This window comes from Ciona robusta, chromosome 1, assembly GCF_009617815.1.
Source record: "Ciona robusta chromosome 1, ASM961781v2".
NCBI lineage: Eukaryota > Metazoa > Chordata > Ascidiacea > Phlebobranchia > Cionidae > Ciona > Ciona robusta.
In genome coordinates this window covers 5,362,469-5,374,880 of record NC_143235.1, presented here as the reverse complement: position 1 = coordinate 5,374,880, position 12,412 = coordinate 5,362,469, and the positions used below count along the sequence as shown (strand labels likewise).

The following is a 12,412-nucleotide window of genomic DNA, read 5'->3' as shown; positions in this document are numbered from 1 at the left end:
ATTGCAGACGGCTATTCTGGCAATCTCATTCTGCTGAGTGTCACTCAACCGTGACCGAGACAATGGAGCATGGTCGGTTGGCTTTCTATGTTCAGTATTCTATGCTAGAATACAGATATTATAGCGGCCATTTTCGATACCTTCTACTGGTGCCACCAACCTAAAATTTGGACACTGTACTAACTAGACCCCAGCGGTACCGATTCTGAAATCAAAAATTTAAAATTCGAAAAATTATTAATTATGAATAATAATATTCGTCATAAAAACATATTTATAGAATTTTCGCACGCACCAGCTTTGAATATGTTGTAGCGCTACTAAATAGCAAAGTCCATAGTGATTTCTATGGACTTTGCTAAATAGCTACAAAGTGAAACATTTTTTTCTTCAAAAAAATGGGGGCTTGGGTATGAAATATTAAAAAGTATGACCATAACTTGAATCATATAAATATCAAATTTTCAATTTTTTTTGCAAAAATATAACTTACGCATACATCTATGTTGGTCACTAACATACCATTTCCATTAAAAAAATAATTAATTTTAATTTTTTTTTAATTATGAATATTAATATTCGTCATAAAAACATATTTATAGAATTTTCGCACGCACCAGCTTGGAATATGTTATAGCGCTTCGTAATAGCTACAAAATGAAACATTAATTTTTTCAAAAAAATGGGGGCTTGGGTTCAGAATACAGACAAGTATGAGTCAAATATCTCAAATCATATGAATATTAAATTTTCTAAAAATATTCGCGAAAATATAACTCACGCATACATCTATGTTGGTCACTCTCATATTACACTCATTAAAAAAATAATTAATTTTAATTTTTTTTAATTATGAATATTAATATTCGTCATAAAAACATATTTATAGAATTTTCGCACGCACCAGCTTGGAATATGTTATAGCGCTACGTATTAGCTACAAAATGAAACATTAATTTCTTCAAAAAAATGGGGGCTTGGGTTCAGAATACAAACAAGTATGGTCATAACTCAAATCATATAAATATCAAATTTTCGATTTTTTTGCGAAAATATAACTTACGCATACATCTATGTAGGTTACTAAGGTGTCATTTCTGTCAAAAAATAATTAGTTTGAATTTTTTTTTAATTATGAATATTAATATTCGTCATAAAAACATATTTATAGAATTTTCGCACGAACCAGCTTCGAATATGTTATAGCGCTACGTATTAGCTACAAAATAAAACTTTCATTTCTTCAAAAAAAAATGCGGGCTTGGGTTCAGAATACAGACAAGTATGGTCATAACTATAATTCCTTGTTCATATATTTTATTTGCACGAACGCAAAAATTATACATATAATAAAAAATAATATAATAAACAGTAAATACGTTCATTCAAATGTGATGCTTTGAATTTAAATAAAGTCTTCGACTGCCGCACCATTTACTTTATCCTATCCGTACGTAAGTATAGAAACATCGAGAATTTAAATTTTTGTTTCAATTAATACAAAAGGTTTTTTGTTCTTGAAGCCTCTAAGATTAGGGTCTTTAATTGATTGATATGCTCGATCAAATTGTATCAGACGACAATGAATGGACTAAAGGAAGGCTGATAAATTAGTTTGTTTTAGAAGTAGAGGCTCAAGGTCGCTATCGCCGTTACGATAATCTTTGCACCTCCGTTATTTAAATTGGCGAATGTGTTCATCTTTGGCATTTATAGAGTTTTAACGTTGTTAGTAAGTTCCACCAGGAAAGGAGTTTGTGCAGTTGTAATCCAAACACTTTACTCTTCTATTATTCTACAAACTGATACGATGCAGAATTAATAGAAGAGTAAAATGTGAGGAATAGTGACCAAAGATTTAGTGATCTCCTCGTTGTGTGTTCGTTGATCATCGTCGGATACCTGTAGAATATAACTGAAAACACATAGTTAGGCAGTAAACAAATTATTCAGAACAATTGATACAAAACCATTTAACGCCTATACGTTTAGCCTCACTAGGTATTTCCTCAGCGACGCAGTCAAAATGGAGCCATGTCTTGCACGTAGAACAACAACAACAACAACAACATGTTATTGCAAAACAAATGTTTAGTTACAAAAACAACTTTTGTTTTTTAAGTTTGAATAAAAAAAAGTCAATAAACGGTAAAGTGACATAAGTTATACGAATATTCTTCACAATATTTGACACCCATCCCCGCACCAAGTTAAGGAAATTAATGTTTTACTTTTTAGTTATTTAGTGGAACTATTAAATTTCCGATTTTAATTTGAAACAAGATGGTATTACTATGCTCTTATGACGTATGTTAATAGCCATATTGAAAAATCTTTGGGTGTTTTGGTGAATAAAACTTGTATAAAAAGAACCGTGGTGCAGTACATAAACTTTTCCGCATTTATTTATTTTTGTGAATGACATTTACGTCGATTTATGCGCGTATAATTTTAGCGTTCATGCAAATAAAATATATGAACAAGGAATTATAGTTATGACTCATACTTGCCTGTATTCTGAACCCAAGCCCGCATTTTTTTTGAAGAAATGAAAGTTTCATTTTGTAGCAAATACGTTGCGCTATAACATATTCGAAGCTGGTTCGTGCGAAAATTCTATAAATATGTTTTTATGACGAATATTAATATTCATAATTAAAAAAAATTAAAATTAATTATTTTTTTAATGGGAATAATATGAGAGTGACCAACATAGATGTATGTGTAAGTTATATTTTTGCAAAAAAATGAAAAATTTGATATTTATATGATTTAATTTTGACCATACTTGCCTGTATTCTGAACCCAAGCCCCCATTTTTTTGAAGAAATTAAAGCTTGATTTTTTAGGTATCACGTAGCGCTATAACATATTCCAAGCTGGTGCGTGCGAAAATTCTATAAATATGTTTTTATGACGAATATTAATATTCATAATTAAAAAAAAATTAAAATTAAATATTTTTTTAATGGAAAAAATATGTTAGTGACCTACACAGATGTATGCGTGAGTTATATTTTCGCGAATATTTTTAGAAAATTTGATATTTATATGATTTGAGATATTTGACTCATACTTGTCTGTATTCTGAACCCAAGCCCCTATTTTTTTGAAAAAATTAATGTTTCATTTTGTAGCTATTACGTAGCGCTATAACATATTCCAAGCTGGTGCGTGCGAAAATTCTATAAATATGTTTTTATGACGAATATTAATATTCATAATTAAAAAAAAAATTAAAATTAAATATTTTTTTAATGGAAAAAATATGTTAGTGACCTACACAGATGTATGCGTGAGTTATATTTTCGCGAATATTTTTAGAAAATTTGATATTTATATGATTTGAGATATTTGACTCATACTTGTCTGTATTCTGAACCCAAGCCCCTATTTTTTTGAAAAAATTAATGTTTCATTTTGTAGCTATTACGTAGCGCTATAACATATTCCAAGCTGGTGCGTGCGAAAATTCTATAAATATGTTTTTATGACGAATATTAATATTCATAATTAAAAAAAAATTAAAATTAATTATTTTTTTAATGGGAATGGTATGTTAGTGACCAACATAGATGTATGCGTAAGTTATAATTTTGCCAAAAAAATTGAAAATTTGATATTTATATGATTCAAGTTATGGTCATACTTTTTAATATTTCATACCCAAGCCCCCATTTTTTTGAAGAAAAAAATGTTTCATTTTGTAGCTATTAAGTAGCGCTACAACATATTCAAAGCTGGTGCATGCGAAAATTCTATAAATATGTTTTTATGACGAATATTAATATTCATAATTAATATTTTTCCGAATTTTAAAGTTTTGATTTTAGAATCGGTACCGCTGGGGTCTAGTTAGTACAGTGTTCAAATTTTAGGTTGGTGGCACCAGTAGAAGGTATCGAAAATGGCCGCTATAATATCTGTATTCTAGGATCACCTTGGTCCAAAGTTAGGGTAGTTGACAGTATTAACTAAACGAATTCTTTCTAAACTTTTACCATTTTAAAGAGTCAACCAACGATTACTAATAGTACTGCTTTACTACTGAATACTGGCTACTGCACTAAAGAGATTGATCAACTTTATGAATTAAAAAAATCATCTTCACCTATGTGTTTGAGAGCAATATCTAACTTATGGAAAGTTACTAAAAGTGGAGTATACCACTTCCAACTGTGTAGTGCCTCGAGCAATGCAGCGCGCGTAGTGTTCAATACGAAGCTTAAGAGGCTCCACAAGGATAGAACAGCGAAACTTGAAGATGTAGCTGTTTTTGAGTATTTAAAAAAGGAAGCAGCAGTAATGGTTGCTGATCGAGTGGCTGATGTAAAACGATCATTACCTCTCACATTGGACTTAGGATGTGGGAGAGGGTTTATTTCTGAAGAACTGTCTCAGTTGGATGGTGTTGATATGCTTATTCAAGGAGATACTTCAAATGGATATTTATTAAATTCTTGTACTTCAGTACTTGATACGCAATCGATTACCTTTGGTGAAGAAAATTTGCCATTTCGTGATGAGACATTTGATATGGTACTCACAAGTATGAGTTTGCATTGGGTGAATGATCTTCCAGCCTGTTTTAAAGAAGTGCTAAGGGTTTTAAAACCAGACGGCTGTTTTATTGGAATGATGCTTGGTGCAGACTCACTGTTTGAACTTCGTTGTTCATTGCAGTTGGCTGAGCTAGAAAGGGAAGGGGGAATGGCTCCCCATGTCTCACCTATGATACAAGGCCATCAACTTGCCAATTTAATGTACAATGCCGGTTTTACGCTTGTAACTTTAGATTTTGATCAACTGGTTGTAAATTACCCATCTATGTTTGAAGTTATGTATGATTTAAAAGGCATGGCAGAAAATAATTGTGCTATAAATATTAAACCAATGCATCGGGACACAATATTAGCAGCATCAGGTATTTATCAATCAATGTATGGTGATTTGGAAAAAAATTCAGTGCCATGTACATATCAAATGTTATTTATGATTGGATGGAAAGCACACGAATCTCAACCCAAACCACTTGATCCAGGAGCGGTACCAAAAGGACTTAATGTTAAAATGTCATGAAAATTCTGACATTTTTAATTCTGTTTTGAGGTTATAACATTGCTCAACTAACCTGTACTCCATCTAACTTAATACTACTATTTACATTTTATATGTTTTCATAAGAATAAATGAAACGGCTAAAAGCTAAATTTTGAAATTTAACCAATAATGTTAATTTTCAAACAAGGTAAGCTCTATAAAAACCTAATTTCTTTTTAGGAGATTTTAACACATTCTGATTGTATATTCATTTAATCCTAATTAGCCACAATGAGTATTGTACGGCAAGTTATTAATAGTCTTAAAGCACCAGGTGGTCTTGGACCGTACAGGTTGGTACATGTTAAACTTGGGGCGTTGAACGTTTAGAAGGGGAGCAAAAGATCAAAAAATTTTGTCTTTATTCCTTAAATCAACATTTTTGTTACTAAGTAACAAATTAACAACAACAATCAAATGAAAACCGCAATTCTAATAAAAAACATTTGCGCTCTTCGGCTGCACCTGTGTCCACCTTTTCTAACAGCTGCATGGCCGACAATCTGTTTTTCCAAATGGTGACATTTAAGTGTAAAATATATATTATATATATCTGGTAACATTTAAGTTAGACAATTAATGACTAACCCTTTCGATTTGAAATTCGAGGGGTTTCGTTTAGCAAGTACAATAATAACAAATGCTTAAACATATCGTAATTTGTTTTCATTCTATTTTACAGCCAAGCAATTAAAGTGGAAAATACTTTGTACATATCCGGACAGATTGGCCTCAATGTGGAGACTGGGCTGATGGCTTCAGATGTTGAATCACAAGCTGAGCAAGTTAGTTTTACTTTTAAAACATATATATATGTCATGAATATAAACTTTCTGTAAAATTGTTGCTTTTTTAAATCTTTAGTATTGACTATTTTTGATTATAATGGATTGGCATGTCATCCCACTCCAGCAATCAGAGGTTTATAAAATTCACATCTCATGGCGGTAGCAATGTAATTCCTGCGGTAGCACAACCTACAACAGCAATTTTCTGCATGCTTGTTTTAGCGCAGTGCACGTTTGTACAGTAATGTTAATGTAATGATTCCTTACATGCCAGCTTTTTACTAAAGTTGTATAGGCTACACAGTCCATGAAATTTACCACAACGTTATTATTATTATGATGCTTGCCAAAAGTCATTCAAATAAGGAACAAAAAATAATTAAAGAGAAATACAGGACTAGTGTCATTGTGTTTTAGTTACTCAACTTTATTCGAACCACATCAATTACTTGAAGCAATGGAAGCAGGGTTAAATGATACATCTATATTATTATTCATAATTATTTCCCTTATCATATGTGTTGGTAAAATACTACATATCTTTTTTACTACAATACTGTTTACTTTGTTAGGTTCTTAAAAACATGGGGTACATCCTTGAGGCAGCCAACATGAACTTCTCTAATGGTATGGATACTCCTCCCCAGTTATTATAAAACCCCTTCACTATAATTATTATAAAACATGATGCTAGAAAATTTTGCTTTATCTGTTGAAACTGATTAACTGAATGAATGCATGAAACTTTATCTTCGTATGGTTAGAAAACGAAAGTCGTTATAACACGGGTGTTCATACACCTCTTGCCAGGTTATGAGTTACCATGTATGTTACTTTATGGGTGATTATTTTTTGGGGGGATTTTTTTATGTATGGCTGATAGTTCGTACAACCCATTGGTGACCACTGGGTTGGAGCAATTGCAGATAAGTGTCTTTCCAAAGGACACATACGCTCACAATGGTAGGTGCGACAAGTCTTAAACCCATTACCTCTGGGTTACAGGCAGGCGCGCAAACCACTTTTCCACAGCACTGGACAAATGATATTTTAATTTGTTACTCTTGCATTTACATAATTAAAAATATTGTCTAACTAAATGTAAAAATACAAAGAAATTGTTGTATTTTATAGTATTTATTTTATACATTACACAAAAAAGCCTAAAACCATTCAGTGTGAAAGAGGGGAGATGTAGCTGGAACGAATTTAACATGTACCACATTAAACAATTGAAATTTAACCTGTTTTCCAAATCCATCTGTTTGAATCCAATTCAAGTAATATAAAAAGTTTATTTTATGTAATAAACTAGTTTTTTTCTATTTATATTTTAGTGGTGAAAACAACAGTACTGCTTGGAGACATTAACGACTTTGAAAAAGTGAACTCTATTTATGCAAAGTGTAAGTTGAATGTTGAATCTTACTTTATCCCTGTGTGGCCGGAAAACAACAGTCGTTATAACACGGGCGTTTATACACCTCTTGTCAGCTTGCAAGTTACCATGTATGTTACTTGTGAGTAAAGTCTCCTTTTAATATTGGTGATGTGCTGTTATCATTTTTTACTGAAAAAAATTTTAGTAGTAATATAACTCTTGTTAATTATGTAGATTTTAAACAACCCTATCCAGCAAGGGCATGTTTTGCACCTGGAAGTCTTCCCAAACAAGCTAAAGTGGAAATAGAAGCTATTGCTGTGGACGGCCTGTGTTCCGACTAAATTACCTTATTAAAGTAGAAAGTGTTCATTCCTGTTTAAGCAATTCATGTTCTGTCAAGTGCAATTTAAATATATAAGTTACTAAAGTTTGTCGCCTTACCATATTTTGTTATCCAGAATAAAAATATAAATTCAACCTTAAGGTTACAATTATATTTTAACTCCCGAATTGACTGTGTTCGTTCATGGTTGAGTCTGGGTCTAGTAGTCTAAATAATAGCAAGTGTTAATATTTTTGTGTTTTTAAGGCGAATGTGCGAATAGCTCTCAGGTGTTCTTAATTCATAAAAGTATGAAGGCAATTCATGGTGTTCTCAACAGTAAACTGCCAAGATAAGAGCATTAGTTAGATTATAAACAACAGCTGCTTATAACTCCTACCCATAGTATCACTAAAAGAACAATTTTAATAGGGCTAGGGAAAATATGTGCTTAAGTGTTTGAATTGGCCAACCCTACTAGCTACTATATATTATATTAGAACTTCTCAAGAGTGATTAATTATTGAATTAGAAACAAATATTTTATAGTAAAGCAATAAACATCAGCATAACTAAAAAGTGGGGCAAGATGGGACATTAAGTTGAAATATTTAGCTCGCTAACTATAAAATGTCAGCAGTTTTAACACTTAACGAGCATTTACACTGATTATCTTATCTATTTTTTAAAAATAATATATGGGAAAAGTTATTATTGCAGAATGGGCGGTGACGGAATACTTAGGGTGGCTGTACACAGTATCCGGAATTCGTCCGTTTTGTCCGGATTTCGCTGCTGCATACGGAACTCGGTAATGGGTTGGCATAGGACTTCGCATGCGAATTCGCACGCCCGGATACTATAGTAGCGTATCGGCGCATGCCGGCATGCGCAATCGCGCCCGGTACAAGTACACCAATCGGAACGAATATATTACGACACCGGTACAAATATATTAATGGAAACGAATTTATAACAACACCATCAGTACTAATCATCAATCGGAACGAATATATTACGACAACGGCATATCAAATTTATGTATACGTTTTATAATTCAATTTTAGTCAACAGATATAGTAAGGTGGGGGAAGATGGGACATCTTTTCATTTTGTTTTCTCTTTCCATTTGGTAGTAAACAAAGAACATTCAAAGAATTATGAAACCGTTTCCTTACGACTTCCACAGACCGTTGTTAATTCTTTAAAACACGATCAGGCTGTTTGAAAATTATGTGTTAAAAGTGTCACATCTTCCCCCACCCCACTATATAAGACTTAAAATAACAAATCATGCAACATAACGAGTGCTTGTGTTGTAATTTTTTAATAGTGGAACTTTACTCACATTTTACATTGTGGCCACAAATTATATTTTTGCCGCTCCGTGCTACAACAGAAAACTTTCGGTGCATCATAGTTTAATAATATGGCATATTAAACTACCTTTTCTTTATTAAACTAAAATATTCGTTTGCACTTCATATTTCGGTGCACACACCTGCACAATATGCGATAATTTTTTTTTTTTTTTTATTGGAATAAAATAATACAAACAATGGCAACTATGCGGAAGCAATGTACAAGTACACAGTTCAGGTGGTTGCACCCCACTTAAAGAAGTGTGTGGACGTTCGCCCACATGCTTTAGCAATATAAAATTCCGTTATTTGAGTATTTTCTGCGTCATATTTAAATATATTAAAATCAGGTGGTTTCGCTTGGATTCTAAATCGGTATATACAGAAACGTGCACACAATAATAAACAATTCACAAGAATGTCAGTAATACCAAATAAAAGGTGCCTTAAGTGAAAACTAAAGGGCCTCCGGATACTTGCACAGATCCAGTTTTCAACCTTATACCAGAATTGCTTAACTTTCGGGCAATAATAAAACGCGTGTAATAAAGTTTCTATTTCTGTTTTGCATGAAACGCATCGGTCAGTGTCTTTAAATCCCAATTTGAAAAGTGTTTCATTTGTTACAATAGCGTGGTTTTGTAATTTTATTTGAAAAGATCTTAATTTTGTTTCCAACGTGCAAAAATAATTGTTCATGTAAACTTTCTCCCAGTCGTCTATGTTCCCAATCATTGCGCACCATTTTTGTTGCGTTCCGAGAATTGGTTCCTCCAGCGCCGCAACAATGCTTCGGTACATCGAGCTTGTCGAATTTAATTCTCCTATGCCATTTAACAATTGTTGCACCCTACTGGCGCTGTTATTCTCTATCACAATATTGCCTGTGTCCCAGCTTTCAGGTATAGATTTAATGAGTTCGTTATAGCACAATATGCGATAAACGCACAAGTCTATCTTTAAACATGGCGGGCGCCCTCTATTTGCAAAAAAAAAAAATCAAAAAGGCTGCGTCGAGCCTATCGTACCTCGGCAACGACGGTTGCTAGAGTCGCTAATGGAGAGCGAACTTGTTTTGAGTTTTAGAGTTTTTTCAGTAAAAGTTTGAAAAGCTAAGCTACTTTTACGAATATTAAACATTGTTATTAGAATAAGTATATTAATTATATATAATCTATAAATCAACACATTGTCATTGTTGTTATATGCTCAGTTATTTATTGTTATATATAAAATCAAAAAGGCCCAAAAATAATCACCTACAAAGTTGTAACATGGTACCTGTCCTAACTTCGGTCAACTGTCTTAACTTCGGACGTTTTTTAGACGAATATGATTTAATTTTTTTAATAGTTTACGCGAACAAATTATGGCATAGCTGTACATAACACTATATAAGTACTTTAAATGTTTTTCTACCAGTGTACTGAATATTCAAATTCATAAATATTTGTGGTTTCATTATTGTTTAAAAGTAACTAAAATTTGCGTAATTTAGAACAGGCAGATCTTTTGGGTTTTGTATTGAAATTTATTTTTTCTTTTTTTTCTCTAACAAAGAGAGAAGGCTACAATGCAACTTGCCCACTGCTTTGGCGCAATATCACATTACCAGAACAAAACAATATTGTTGCAATAATTATGTTATTATTGGTCTTTTCCGCTTAAGTTAATGGCATTTGTAGCTTACCAAAGCCCTAGCTGAAAAACTCTGTTTTATTTGTAACATTTGTAATCGATAATGATCGAATAAAAGTAGAGGTAAAAAAACCATGAATTTACAAAATAAAGTGAAAGAAATATTTTATTTAAAACTTTTATGGATGTGAATCCCAATGCCCTATGCCACCCTATGGAAATGCTTGATTCTTCACTAATGCCGAAAAAAACTATTAACTATCAACGTCTCATCATATACCATCTAAGGATTTTATGTTTAGAGGGTTTACCAGAATTTCTGGATATTATTTTTTTATATTCAAGTTTAAATGAATTAACCCACTATGGCTTTGGATGATCCCAGGATAGAATGGATTCGGGATCGAGTGTGTCTTGGTTTGAACATTAAAGACAATGAGGTGGGTCAACTAAATTTTACAAGTCTGTATTTTTTAAACCTTATAAAGTTTTACTTTTTCGATTGAACATGGCTACATACCAGATTATGCTGACTGCTGGCCAACAATCCTGCTTAAATTGTTTGATGTTGAATAATACTGACGCAATGGCCCCTTAAAAAACATTTTAGGCTGCAATTTAACACTGTTCATACCAAGAGGATTAACCAGATTGAAAAGAATGACCTAATATTCATGGGGAATCGGTAATCCCTAATTGGTAACCAGTGAAAAGTTTGGTTTCAAAATGTTTTTTGGATCTCAGTAAAGCCCACTGTATATTTTTTGCGGAAAAGTCTGACGTTTATGTTGAAAACTAATTTTAAAAATGTGCAAAAACATATTTCTTTACTGTAATTCACCTGCCTTGCGTATGGGTATAGGCAAGGATTTAATTCATCTTGCAAAATAAAATTATCAAAGATATCAAACCTAACATTCTCTCTAGTAAAGATTTCTAACAAAAATTAACTTTGTTCATACTTAGGTGTTCAATGAAATGTTATCAAGATATGAAGGTGAGGAAGAAATTAAACTTCAACATTTCTTCAATGAGTCATCTGATGATGAAGGAACATCTGCTTTACTCTTCTATGTCCTCATGGTGGAAGAAGAGGAGGAAGTTGAAGTTGAATGTGGTCAGATCATCTCAGATTAATTTTATAAGGAATTAAAAAATGCAGAAAAATTATATGAAATATATAAGTTACATAGCCTAACTTTTACATTCAACATGCTAATATCTGATATGAAAAAATACTTCATAAAATAAAAAAAAATCTTAAAATATTTTCCATTTGTTTTAGAACCTGATATTCCTGACATAACATCAGATGCTGGTTCAACTTCAAGTGACAAACCACACAGTGCTGCATCTGCTAATGGGGAAGTCCCTGATGGTGATTCTCCTGAAGAAAAAACAACAGGTTCATTGTGAAAAGAATTTTAATATTTCTTTTAAGATTACTTTCTTCAATTTTAAAAGCTTTATTTCAAATATTTACAAACTGTAAACTGAATGTTATTAATATTTAACCCATGTCTGTGTTGTAGTTTTGACACCCAATTTAACATTGGAACTATCAGGTGTAAGATACATATTTTTCTACCAAACCACAGAAATATAATAATAAAAACAGACCATTTCATGATGGCATTAAATTGTCAAACAGTTTGATTTTTTAAATGATTAAATAATGTAAATTACAGAAGCTGAGAAACCTCAAGAGGAAGGTGAAACTGAAGCAACATCAAATGATGCGGATCCTTCAGCAGAAGATAATGTGGTTGCTGAACAGCCCATTAACACGGTGTGTTATTTTAATGGCAAAGAGCTTTGT

At 32.2% G+C, this 12,412-nt stretch overlaps 3 protein-coding genes across 5 annotated transcripts in view; all 3 read left to right on the top strand.

Annotated features, from left to right (window-relative positions):
* Window positions 1–3,985: 3,985 nt before the first annotated feature.
* LOC149741756 (arginine-hydroxylase NDUFAF5, mitochondrial-like) lies at window positions 3,986–5,206 on the top strand. The gene has a single exon (XM_089885987.1). It carries the CDS (start codon window positions 4,114–4,116, stop codon window positions 5,077–5,079), a length of 966 nt encoding a protein of 321 aa, XP_089742113.1. The 5' UTR covers window positions 3,986–4,113; the 3' UTR covers window positions 5,080–5,206.
* Window positions 5,207–5,254: 48 nt separating this feature from the next.
* Window positions 5,255–7,755, top strand: LOC149741755 (2-iminobutanoate/2-iminopropanoate deaminase-like). Its single transcript, XM_089886001.1, has 5 exons — window positions 5,255–5,393; window positions 5,783–5,885; window positions 6,461–6,515; window positions 7,226–7,294; window positions 7,504–7,755. Exons 1-5 carry the CDS (start codon window positions 5,332–5,334, stop codon window positions 7,611–7,613), a joined length of 399 nt encoding a protein of 132 aa, XP_089742127.1. The 5' UTR covers window positions 5,255–5,331; the 3' UTR covers window positions 7,614–7,755.
* A 2,182-nt stretch (window positions 7,756–9,937) lies between these two features.
* Window positions 9,938–12,412, top strand: part of LOC149741753 (dynein axonemal heavy chain 10-like) — a 42,163-nt gene continuing 39,688 nt past the window's right edge. The window contains exons 1-4 of one of the 3 annotated variants that reach the window (XM_089885784.1): window positions 9,938–11,033; window positions 11,560–11,710; window positions 11,879–11,998; window positions 12,282–12,382. In XM_089885784.1, the coding sequence (XP_089741910.1) occupies window positions 10,959–11,033; window positions 11,560–11,710; window positions 11,879–11,998; window positions 12,282–12,382 (447 nt within the window). In that variant the 5' untranslated portion in view covers window positions 9,938–10,958. The remainder of the gene's footprint in view (window positions 11,034–11,559; window positions 11,711–11,878; window positions 11,999–12,281; window positions 12,383–12,412) is intronic. The other 2 variants (XM_089885802.1, XM_089885793.1) reach the window with 2 other exon arrangements.